The sequence below is a fragment of the Danio rerio genome, chromosome 19 (genome assembly GCF_052040795.2).
Source record: "Danio rerio strain M-AB ecotype USA chromosome 19, GRCz13ab, whole genome shotgun sequence".
Taxonomy (NCBI): domain Eukaryota; kingdom Metazoa; phylum Chordata; class Actinopteri; order Cypriniformes; family Danionidae; genus Danio; species Danio rerio.
The window spans coordinates 6619414-6632922 of record NC_141039.2 but is presented as its reverse complement, the minus strand read 5'-3'; the positions used below and the strand labels follow the sequence as shown (position 1 = coordinate 6632922).

General features: G+C 33.4%; 2 protein-coding genes across 2 annotated transcripts in view; both read right to left on the bottom strand.

Annotated features, from left to right (window-relative positions):
- jupb (junction plakoglobin b) overlaps positions 1–13509 on the bottom strand; it is a 304080-nt gene that overhangs the window by 65257 nt on the left and 225314 nt on the right. The window lies entirely within an intron of this gene.
- Positions 3425–4600, bottom strand: ft1 (alpha(1,3)fucosyltransferase gene 1). The gene has a single exon (NM_131409.2). It carries the CDS (start codon positions 4598–4600, stop codon positions 3425–3427), a length of 1176 nt encoding a protein of 391 aa, NP_571484.2.

The window sequence follows — 13509 nt, the reverse complement described above, 5'->3', positions numbered from 1 at the left end:
TATGATTTTGTGGTGTCTTTAAAAGTGCACACTAATATGGAGATGCAGAAACACCTATAACAGCAGCATGACAATTAGTAATCTTGACATTGACAGTACAAAAGTACAATGTTTACATTTTGCATTTTATTTAGCGGTATTTTGTCATTTGTATTTCTTATATTAGACTGTAATCATTAGTTTTTTAAAAAACGCTTTATCTTTTATTAATATATATTTTACATTTCTATATTTTAATTGCAATATTTACCCTGAAGTTCTAAATAAAGTAAAAGTTAAATACAAAGAAGTACATTATTTAGTAGGGCTGCATGAAATTGGAAAAAACTAAATTGCAGTATTTAATTTTTTTGCGATTTATATTGCGATTTTTCACAAGATAACTTGACCAATTATTAATTTTAGATTGATTGAAATGAGGGGAGTGCATAGCATATCATAAGTTACAAGCAGAGAGTAAATAAATCTAATAAAATATCAAATATACCAATGGAGTCTAACAGTATATAGATACAGAATAAAATAATCAAATGTAAATGCAAAAAGCTGCATATTCCTCTTTGTGTGAATATTTAAATACGATTCATCTTTGTTAAAGTTACAAATGTAACATTTTATGAAGCCCAAATGCTTTAGACTCACTTAAAATATTTTAATATTTAAAAAAAACACTTTGGTTAAGATGAAGTTACTCCAAAATGTTTATGTGTAACTGTTGTACCTGGCCAACTATAGTCCTGACTCCACATTGCTCATCCTGCGATGTGACTATTGTGTATTCACACATTGAAATATTAATGGTGAAATGATATATTGTGCAGCCCTATTACTTAGTATATACCTCAAAATGTAAAAAATAAATTTGCTACATTGCTCAGCACTAATTATGATCTAAAACCTAATTAATGCTGTGTTATTAATAAGTTATGTTTTCAGTGGCTTGAAACATGCATGGGAAATAAAACAGTACTGTCCTTTAAAACCAGATGCATTTGTCAAAATTCACAGTATACAGGCCTATTGCTATAGTTATAGGCCTACTCACTAATGGATAAGTTAACAAAACCTTCTTTATTAGGTTACATACAGTATAAAGACATTTTAATTTAACTGCATAATACTGTTCATAACAAACCTATAATAAGTGCAACACGTTAACCTAACAACTTTTGTGTCACCATACCAAAATATCAGTATTTATGTGTTAAAATACAGAGATTAAACACCACAAATGGCAATAAATAGGTTCATTCATGACAAAATCTTGAGTTATGCTTGTGGCATCCTGACCCACCTAATGAAAATAATTTAAGTATAATTGAGTATGACAAATGCTTCACTGGACCTTCATCTTAAACATTATTTAATTGAGCAATATTAGCTGAATTCAACTATAAAATTACAATATTAAATAAATAATAATATAATTTATAATAAGTAAATAATTAATGATAATTTAATAAAAAAACAATATTTTTCTTGAATTCTCTCTTACTCCCTTACTGATGTTTCTCAGTGAGCCCTCAAAAATAGCCTTTAAAACTTAAAAATACCAAAATAGCATAAGCATGTATAAAATAAACATATAATAATACACATAACTGCTTTATACAGTTAAGAGATGTACATTTATACATTTTCATTGTGTAACAAAAATTCAAGCAGCTTTAAGGGATTATTTAGTAACCCCTTTCACAGATTTATCTCTTCTTGACTTCCTGACTCCAGCTTTAAAAAGTATTTTATTGGCTGGATTTGTATTTATTAGTTCAACTGAAAGTTGCCTTCATTTGTGCTGTCAGCATTAGCTATTCTGAATGTTGACTGGATTTGAAATTATCCTTCATTTAATGTTTTCAATGTAGGGCTGGGTTATAAACCACAATAAAATCGCAAATACAATAAAGCAAAGCTGTGACTGTCATGCACATCATGACCAGGAAGCATTGTTCTGTGATCACTACAAATGTCCTCTGAAGGCCAGAGTGAGCTCTCTTGTGAAAACTCCAAATACCCATAAAGAGGAAACTCAGGAAATCCTCCATAGCATTGCAGTATAAACAGAAGATTTAAGTGCTTGCATTAATGTGTTGGCTGTGAGCGTCATAAAGGCTTGGTAAATGGGCCCGCAGTAGGACAGAGGAAAAGAAGTGGGTCAGACATAATTTTTGACCCCTTCAGTTTTGTTGAAAGCTTATTTTGGAATGAATTTTGTTTGATATTTGACATTTTGATGGATTTTCATTTATCCATTTTTTAATATAAGAAGATCAATTAGAAATAAGTGGAAAGAAAAAAAAAGTGGTAGGTGCCCTTTAAAGGACACTCTAATTTGTGTGACTTCAGTCGTTATTAGTCTACTCTTTTAAATCTGGAAGCATTAACTATTTACATTGAAATAAATATTGTTATCATTAAATATGGAGAAAAAATAAAGAAATAAGTGGAAAGAAGTGTGTTTGAAGCAAAGCTTCTCTACGGCCAGAACTCTAGTTTTCCTGATAAAATGGGCATGACATTGCCTTTTATAAATCACCTAGCCCTACTTTAAAGCATGTATTTGCAAACTTTAACTAGCCTACGCAAGAATATTAGTTTAACTTATTTTGGTTTTGCATGGCCAACATGTATCTGTGTATTTTCAATTAAATTTATTCAAAATTTGGCATTAAAATTATCTTAATTTGTGCATTTTATTGTCATTGTTAGGCACTGATACATCAAGACATACCTTGTTTGTGTACACTCACAGTACTTGGCAATAAAGCTGATCATTTCTCTGAAAACCAATGCTTTCAAACCCAAGTATTCATCCAGACACTCTAGTATTGCCAACTCTTAAAGGGTAAGTTCACCCATAAATGAAAATTCTGTCATTAATAATTTACCCTCATATCGTTCAAACCCCCCTGAGAGCTTTGTTTATGTTCGTAACACAAATGAAGAAATTTAAGATGAAATCCTGGAGCTCTCTCACTCTCCATAGACAAAAAGGGTCCTGAAAGTTTCAGTGTGAACACTACGAGAAGCTTTTCATTTGATATTATTGGTTTGATTGTAAGTTTACGTACCAAAATTATTGTGTTGAAATGATATACTGAAATGATTTTGTTGAACAGTTTCTTCTGCGTATTTCAAGACATGTTCATGAGAGCACGCAGAATAAACATTGGTGAATAAAGTCTTTACATCGGTTAATTTTGGTTGGATTCTTGTAGATTCATGAAATTAGTCACATGGAGTTTTCATAATATTTTTGGTTCCTCTCTGGACATTTTTTCGAGACCCTTGAGAGAGTCAGAGATCTCCAGGATTTCATCTAAAATATCTTCATTTGTTTTCTGAACACTAACGAGGGTCTTAGGAGTTAGGTATGAACTGAATAATTAATAACAGAATATTCATTAATGGGTGAACAATCCCATTAACCCCAGAACCACCCTTTCAGATCTTTAATAGCTATATAGTGCTTATTCCTTTTAAGATAATCACAAGTCCTACAGGCATGTTCAAGCCCAAATGATGAACTCATTGAAATAAAATGTTTCCTCCAGCTGAAATACTGTCTGTACTGTTCCTCGTTTTGGTCCAAGAGTTTAAGGTGATCCGCCAGTTCCTTGGGAGTTGGGAAATCATCCACATGGATGAAGGCGTCTCTTGGTATAAACTCCTCATAGTTATCTCTGGAAGGGCCAAGTACAACAGGAACCGTACCGAGCGCTAAAGGATTGAACAGCTTCTCAGTGAAATAGTCTCTGTGAATGGAGTTCTCAAAGGACAGGTAGAATTTACAACTGGACACCACATTTCCATAGTCTTCATCATTAACCCGGTTATTGAAGTGCCCTCCATAGGCCTCCACTTTAATGTGTTTCACCAACTCATTATAGTACTGTGAACGTTTGTGGTGTTCTTGAAAGTTACTTACTATCCAGCAAACTAGTTTATCCTTTTTGGGGATGGTGAAGTTTTTCTGTTCGTCCGTGGCATCAATGAGTCGACCGTAAGGCACTGGAATATCTGAATCCTTGCGGAAACTTGACGTCAGATTAAACCCATCATTTATCAAGCTGTTTGGATGGGAATTACTCGGAGACTCCATATTCCACCATATCCACTTTTGGAAAGCTGGTCGAGGGGGTTGCGGCAAATCCGCGCTCAGATCTCTGTGGTGAAACATAACTCCATGCGCTTTCTGGATCATACTTCTGTCGTCTGTTAAATGACAGCCGTGGATGTTGAACTGCGAACCACACACTCCCAAGTCAAAACGTGCTCCGAAAGGATACACCCAGATCAACAGGATGGTTTCTTGATCGTCTTTTTTAGCAGTAGTCGGTGCAGGATTTGGCACTGGTGTTGTCGATGGATTGTCTGAGGCGTTTTTTATAGTGCATTTGTAGTTCTGCGTCTTCAAAACATCGAGGCAAGTTTCTGTGCAGCTGCTGTTTGTATGGACGTCCACAGCAGGGAATTTGAAAAAGGTTGTGTTTGGATTGTAGTAGACAAAAAATATACATACAAAAGATATCAACATGAATGTGGCAATGATTAACTTCTGAACGGCTTTGGATGGAGGTGTGAGTGTTATTTTATCCATAACTGTTGCATGGAAGAAGGGAAAATAAAATATTGTCAAATTAATAAAATTGTCTATATATATATACATACATACATACATATATATATATATATATATATATATATATATATATATATATATATATATATATATATATATATATATATATATATATATATATATATATTAGGGCTGTCAAAATTAGTGTGTTAACGCATGTGATTAATTTAAAATATTTAACGCGTCCATACTGTCCCATCTTTTTTTCTGATTTGGGGTTGTTGTATATATTATAAGAGTAACACTTTACAATAAGGTGCAATTAGTTAATGTATTTATCAGCAAACAATGACAGTTATTACAGCATTTATTACAGCATTTGTTAATGTTAATTTATTCAAATGCAGTTCATTGTTAAGTTGTTCATTGTTAAAACAGTTAACTAATGTTAAAAAAGCACAACTTTGGATTTTAGCTAAAAGTTGAACTATGATTAAATGCTATACAAGTATTGTGCATTCTTATTTAATGTTAGTTAATACATTCAATAACTAATGAAACCTTAGTGTGGCTATTAAAGGTCTAGTCATTGTAGTATTGTAATACATTATTAAGTATATTTAAAGCATAAATAAGTGTATGAGTGTTGGCTTTGTGTTTTTTTTAAATAAGCTTTTTACTTCCTTATTTGCTTTTTTAACTTCCCTGTAACTGTAGCTTTAATTTGAATAACACTATTGATCGTTGTCTAATCTGCTTTATAAAATATATCCATCTGATATATCTTCATCATTTTAATATAATTGTATAGTCTAAAGCAGTGGTTCTCAAACTGTGGTACGAGTACCAGTGGTATGTGGAGATATCAGTATGTCATATGTACTTGCTACATATATTTCAAAATTGATCAAAAATGATTTATATATGAATGTGACATATAATATTATTATTATATGACATATAGCCTATATTTCTGAGGTCCAGGCAACATTTCCAGGTGTTGATGAATTGGCTACTATATGTTAATACTTTACATTTAAGTACAGCACTTTTCTTTTTACTTTTTAGGAACATCAACCTACCATTTTTAACTTTTAAAAGCACATTTTAATTTAAATGTTGACATTTTAAATTTTTTGTTGGTTTCTTTTTTTACATATTAACATTTAAATTAACATTTAGTCATTTAGCAGACGCTTTTATCCAAAGCGACTTACAAATGAGGACAAGGAAGCAATTTACACAACTATAAGAGCAACAATGAATTAGTGCTATAGGCAAGTTTCAGGTCTGTAAAGTGTAAGAAGCAAAACATTAGTAATTAGTTTTTTTTCTGTTTGTAATACAGTTAGCGGTAGAACCAGAGAGGCAATTGCAGATTAGGATATATAAGCATTTATAAGACATATGAGGACAGTGTTAACATTCAGACTATTTATAATGTTTAAAATGGCTGACAGTAATAAATATTGTTAATAATAGAAATGAATCTGCCACATTTTAGAACTGCAGAGCTGTACCTGCTTTACTGGGCTTACTACGCTACTGTATTTCAATACTGCTCAATATGGTGGTACTTGGAGAGACAATTTTTTTCTGAGGTGGTACTTGATAAACAAAGTTTGAGAACCACTGGTCTAAAGAGTATCTACAAGCATTACAAGATGTGTGTGTTTAAATATCTTATTTATTCATTCATTTTTTTTTAATGTGAAGTCTGGTTTCCAAATGAATAGCAGCTAAATTAACTGCTCATTCTTTTTTTTTTTTTAATGTTTTTTTTAAGTACATTTATGCAGACTTTCTGAACTTAAAATAAACTTAGATATTTTTGCTCTTCTTACATTTTATTGGGGTTTAATAGTTATATTTGATATCTGCATTAAAGACTTTTAAAGTACTGAAGTACTTGGCAGGAAGCTGATTTTGATTCTCAAAACCCGTTGTGCTAAAATAATTAAAATAATCAAAATATTTGATCTGTGGAGGATGAGCTTTAGCGTTACAGCATGTTAGTAGGTTTTTTGTTTCCTTATTCCCTGGGGTGGTATCTTTTTAAATAGGCTTATTTCCTTGTCAAATTTGGATTAAATATACTACTTCTTTACTATGTTAAAATAAGTCATGTTAAAGTCATGACTACAATTATTTATAGACGTATGAAAAACAATCTTGTCATTCTTGTCTTTTTTTGCATTTAATTTTTCTATTAATACAATTTTTTTATTCAAAATATTCCTTGTTCATGTTCAAGAAAAAACTGACATGCATAGACACACATATTTATCTTTGATCAGAGCAAGTTTAAATGAGTAGATATTATCATCATCATTATTTTTGCATCTGTTTCATGCTGTATAAATCATCAGCAAAATAAATGAAAAGACTTACCTCGGTTTAAAAAATCGAGAGCATCGTCATGTAATGTCATCTTGGTTTGTCCGGTGCCTTCTGACAGCCACTTCCCTGCTGTTAGACTAGTTTGACCAGCTAGTCAAGGTGGCGTCTTGCATATTTTTTACTTGGCCTAATCCTTTAGACATTTACACTGGTTATACAGCAACAGGGTACAGTTAATAACTAATTGTAATCGGGCCCGGCTCCAGAAGAAGTGACGGCTGCACTGCAGCATTTAATTTTTTACCGCACAATAATTCCTGATGGATGGATACATTTCAGTTTATGTAGGCATGACAATGACTACACAACTATGCAAACAAAAATAGACCACTAAACCTCTAAATAATCAATTATTATCAAAAACTTATAGGCATATATGCACATTTGAAAAATATTGCACATTGAAATTTTGGAAATCTCACTTTCATGGCTGGTATAAACATAGATTTGCTTGGTCCTTGTTACTTAATTTCTTTATTAGCCTGTTATTTCTTTATTTATTTTTAAAAAAAGGGGTATAGGGTAGCATTAAACATATAATTTACTGACTTATGATTCAAACTGTTTTAACATTTTGACAGAAAAGACAGATAGTTTAGGTCCTTTAAACCTCTAAAAGTACATGGTAGTACATGTTAGTTATATCTCTTTCTCTCTCTCTCTCTCTCTCTGTGTTTGTGTGTGTGTGTGTGTGTGTGTGTGTGTGTGTGTGTGTGTGTGTGTGTGTGGCGCTATCACGGTAATATAAAACTGGAAACTCGCCTTACTGCATCTTTAAAGGCTATAAGCCACATGATGCTTACCGAGTAACAGTCCAACTAGGCCATTTTATTAATAAAAAGCATGCTGGTTTATCGTTTTAATTTAGCCTACTTCATTTTGACATGAAAAACATGTGTCTAATGGAGGTCGTGGGACTGAAAAGTTCAATTCAATGACTTATTCAGCAAGTAAGCAAGTATTAATTGTGTAGAGAATTGCTTGCTCATTTCAACCGTAATGCGTTTACCACTTTGTAATGTTGCCATTCCTTTTCACAATATTTAAATATTGTGCATATAGATGTTCAGGGACTGTAGACACCAGGTGATAAAGTGTTTCAGGTGTTTCAGCAAGTAAGTATTAATCGTGTGCAGGATTGCTCGTTATCCTTTTTTTACATGACACCATTAAGGTGATGCAGTAGGTAGTGATGTCGCCTCACATCAAGAAGGTCGCTGGTTCGAGCCTCGGCTGGGTCAGTTGGCTTTTCTGTGTGGAGTTTGCATGTTCTTCCTGTGTACGCTTGGATTTCCTCCGGCTGCTCCGGTTTCCCCCACAGTCCAAAGACATGCTGTACAGGTCAATTGGGTGGGTTAAATTGTCCGTAGTGTATGAGTGTGAATAAGTACGTGTGTGGATATTTCCCAGAGAAGGGTTGCGGCTGGAAGGGCATCCGCTGCGTAAAAACGTGCTGGAAAAGTTGGCGGTTCAATCCGCTATGGCGACCCCGAATTAATAAAGGGATTAAGCCGACAAGAAAATGAATGAATGTCACTATTAAGTCATGTAGCTCACCACTTAAGGCTGATTTATACTTCTGCGTCAAGAGAACGCGTATGCTATGGTGTAGCCTACTCGTTGACGCATAGCCCTACGCTGTGGTCGTCGGCGTCACTGACGTGCACCTATCTAAAAATGTAACTACACGCTGCAACGACGCGTAACGCAAGCACTGTGATTGGTTAGCTTGGTAGCGCTGACGAGTGTGGGTGGGACCGAGCCCGATGAAGCGATTGTTTACAAGTGTGGAGTCCTGTGAAGGAGCTCTGGATGGAGTTTTGTTTTGTGTTTACCTCATGGTTAAAGTTGTACACGTCTCAAAATAAGCAAGTCTGAGCCACTTGTACATTAAGGAAGCGTTCAGAAAAAACAAAACACCAGCGAAGAAACTCGACACAGAGGAACTTAAGTACCTCAGTGCCAACTAGCGTTTCGGAAGTGTTAATGCAGCACAACAGAAACAGCACGCAGAAGTGTAAATGCACAGCTAAGCACGTTGCATGCGCAGTGGGTCACGCCGATCACTCGATGCAGAAGTAAAAACCAGGCTTAAATGCGTGCTTAAGTCAAAACATTAGCCTGTTTGGCAGGTTGTTTCAAAATTTATTTTTTCTCTGTTTGGAGGTTACGTTTTTTTGTATCTGCGCAGATTTAGCACACATCAGGCGACCCGTGACTCTAGGGCGAAATGGTAAAGGAACACTGTCTGTTGAAGTAAATAAATGGTTTTTTTTTGGAAATATGATGCATTTGGGAACAGCTACTCTTTAGTCAGATTTCTGTCATTAAGACTTTTATTGCTTTTTCAATGTAGATATAATTTTAAGAATGATTTCAAGCAATTGTAATTGTTTCTGCTTGTAGGATGCAAATAATAAATCTATTTCACAAGCCTGTGATGACGCTTTCGATGGTCAACAGCATCTTAAATCCTATTAAGTATTTAATCTTTAAATTTTTAAAAAAAACATGAACATTTATATGCATTTATGTTTATATTATATCATCTTTGCGTCAAGCTACAAAAAACTAATTACTGCTTGTGCGAGGCACTTCTAATGCAGCGTCTATGTGGGCAGGACAGTGAATTTAATGCTATTCTCTTCTCTTGTTGCATTATCAGTCTCACACATTTTTTTTCCTTTTTCTGAAAGTCAAGATAACAACCATCGTAGAGTTTTTTTTATTTTATTATTTGGGATTGTATACGAGTATTTGTTGTGCCTTCCCATTCATAGTTCACCAACTATGACGACTTTTGCAACTAAGAAACCTGGAAATGGAGAATTCTATCTGTATACAGCCTACCTAAACCATTTTCCAGTGATTGTTTACCTCAACCTAAAATCAGACCAGTCAGATTACGCGGTTTATTTAGTGCTTACGTCATGAGCGCGCGCGTATCTCCTCATATCCTAATCAGAGAGAATTAAGACACCTGTGCGATGTAAGAGTAGCAAAAAGTTTTAAAATTATTAGCAAAATATATCGACTGTTATGTAAAACGAAGGCCTGAATCACCAGTTGAAAAGCAAAGAAACTGTAAACAAAGCAGACTACACGTGCAAAAAGAGAACAGAGGATGAGTTTAGACCCGACTCAACAGTTTTATTCAGGACGACGAAATCCCCGACCCAGAAATGCTTCGTTCTTTCTTTGTGCAGGTAAGGTAATCCAACTGTGTCTAACCAACGTGCTGACAAGAGCTCATAGCGTGAGTATTATATAGTATTTTCTATATGTGTTGTTGTAGTGTTGCGCTGTATGTTGAAGAATGTACAATAAAACCTGATTTCTTTTTTTTTTTAATTATTCAACTAGTGACTTGAAGTGAATTAATACCATGTAATTTGGCAGTGTGACCGCTAGAGTGCGGTCTAAAACAACAGAGAACTTTGAACAGAGTTTTGATATTTAAACACAAGTGAAAAAGTAGTAAATAGTTGAATTAATCTTTTGTAGTTGGCTAATTATATTGCTGCTGTGGTTATGGGCTTATAACAACTATAGTAATATGAAATAAAGGTTTACAATTAGGGCGCTGCACAAGATGTCGTTTCAGTAACGATATCCCAATGTGTCCATCCGCAATAGTCACATCGCAGGATCTGTAATGTTGATATGGGATTGATTATATTCAATGCAGAGTTTAACCACAAGGGAGTAAAAGTTCTTCATCTGCATGCGTTTTTAAAGAGATGAAAAATTACTATTTTCATTACACCCTTCACTTGTTTTAAACACTCATGAGTTCTTTTTTTAGTTGAACACATAAAGAAGATAATTAAATCACTCGTATACTATTGAACTAGTGGAGGGTGAGTAAATAAAGAGCAAATGTTAATATTTGGGTGAACTGTCCCTAAAGGCCTATGACTGTGTGAACATTTAAACATTTAGAGTTAAAAACAAGAAATGCTTTTTGTACCGTTTAATAATGATTACCTAATATACAATAAAAACTGTGCAGTGTTGAATATTCAATATCGGTACCTGAATAATAAAATTTTCTTTTTGCTTTTATTTATCTATGCTTTTTTTATTATATAATATTATATTTATATATATCTATTATATATATATTAAAATCACTGGAGTAAATTATTCAATCAAATTATTATAAACTATTTTGAACAGTTATTTTATAGTGCAATAACTTTAATTAATAATTAATTAAAAAAATTATAATAATAATAAATATTAGAGTGATTTCTGAAGGATCATGTGACTCTGAAGACTAGAGAAATGAAGCTGAAAATTCATCTTTAAAATCACTGGATTAAATTTTGAAATTAAATTATAAACTACTTTTGAACAGTTTCTTTCATAGTGCAATAACATTTTACCCTTTTACATTTAAGTTTTACTGTATTTTTGCTGAAATAAATGCAGCCTTGAGCAGGAGAAGCTTATTTTAAATAAAAATATCCATTTAAAAAAACTTTATAATAAAGTTTACCGTACGTTATTATCACTACAATATTATGGACTGAAAAATCTGCTGTAAATGCTGCTCTTCGAGTGTACACATGTAAACACCACAATCAAACAATTTCCATCGTGTAGGATTTTCGGAGCATTTTGTGACAGGAATAACACTTTCTGACGCTACCGACCGAGTGCTTCTAAGTTACAGAGAAATGCAAAGGTTTTTTTTTTTCTCATTCACCGTGCGGTATCAAACATTGTATTAATAAAACACGTTTACAGCAGTTCCTCGAATCAAATATCTCATTTGTCACAAGGGGCATGAATGAAATTACTGAATTAAAGAGCCAAACTGCAGTTAAAGTCCACCATTTAATAATTTGGCAAATAATTCGACTACTGATATCCATGTAAACACAGTCACTGTTTTTCTCCCCTGCACCTGTGTGTATGTTTTGCCTCTGTGAAAATCAGCGGGTGCCCAAACCGACACTCCCATTTTTATGCAAATTTTTACGGAGTCTTTCCTTTCTCCGACACTCCCCCCTAAACAGACATTTTTTTTTTCCAAAGTAAAGGTTTTAAAAAAAAAAACTGCTGAAACAGGGGGGTTTCATGACCTTTTAAAAATCCTACTGACCCCAAACTTTTCACCGGTAGTATATCTTTGATTACAAGAGAGTGAGCAAATTATAATTCTGGGAGTGAACTAATACTTTCCACCTGCAGCAGCTAATAACTAACTTATTGATGCAGATATTTTCAGCCAAGCTAATAAACATATGAAATTCTTAGATTCTCAGAATCTATAATCATAAAATATGCTATGTTAATGTTTGCCTATTTATTCGTGCAGCACAAATAACACAGTGATGTTTTTGTACAGCAACCACTATCTGCAGGCTGCAGCCAGATAAAATCATTTACAAGTGTTCAGATATTTTAACGAACATTTCACCTACCAATATAAAACTGTAAAGTGCATGTGGCATAAACTATACCATACAGTCTTGCACAGGCATTGACAGAGATGATAACATCATGTGTTGTCTTGTATTAAAAAAAATATCTGCGGCCAGATAAAATCATTTACAAGTGTTCAAATATTTTTCCACAATGATGCCTCTTGTACATTTATCTTATAATCTTCTCAGTTAAAGCTGTGTCATTTAAGGTCAAAAAACAAAACACAAGCTTGCTACTTGAATAAAAGACTAAGAATTTGCTAGGGGTATGAATAATATGAAGAGTTCAGATGCAAAAACCTCTAAACTTCTTCTAAAAGGAGCATTTTTGTCAGGCTCTCGTGGGTTGGTTCAGCAATTTCACTTTTATGTCTGTAAATAGGGCATTTTCATCGTCTGTAAAGTGAAATCATTTAACTAACAGTTTTTAAAGGAATTTTAAATGGCATTTAGAGGTTTTTACATCTGAACTCTTTATATATGTTTTATTATTGAGAGATTTTATTTACTGACAAGTATTTTTGGTGTAATTAAGAGTTGATCTACTGAGCAATGAACTGACGAATACTTCAAACCAATAACTGTCCTAACATAACCTCATTAGAGATATGATAGAGTTTTAAAGGTGAGAACAGAAAATTTCTTACTTGTACAACCATTATTGTGTGTATTTTGTTATGAAGTCAGATATTGCTGTATATTTTAGTTTTTATAATGTCGTAAACTTTGTTCACTTTGATGTGAAACTATGACCACATGCATTTAAATAAAGAGAACAGTCGCATAATAGATTCATGAAGCCTTTGTTATGCCACATAATGTAACTTGTTCTACTGGTTATTTCTTAAATTATAGACTCTAGGTCGTGAAACATTGTCTGGTTAAGTCAAATCTGATGGCAGGTTACTTAATGCTTAAAAAAAAAAGGTTAAACCACAAACCTTCCAGCTAAACTATGCTGTTTTGGCTGTAAGTCAGGTTGTAGTAGATGGTACAAAAGATTTATCTTTGTCCCTTTGTTTATCAGAGGGGTGAAGCTTAAAATCTGTTATGATTTGTATCTGAGAATGTTTTGTATTGTACAGTCAGTAA

Coding starts and splice junctions, on each gene's coding strand:
- ft1 (NM_131409.2), bottom strand. CDS start 4,600: ATGGATAAAATAACACTCACACCTCCATCCAAAGCCGTTCAGAAGTTA.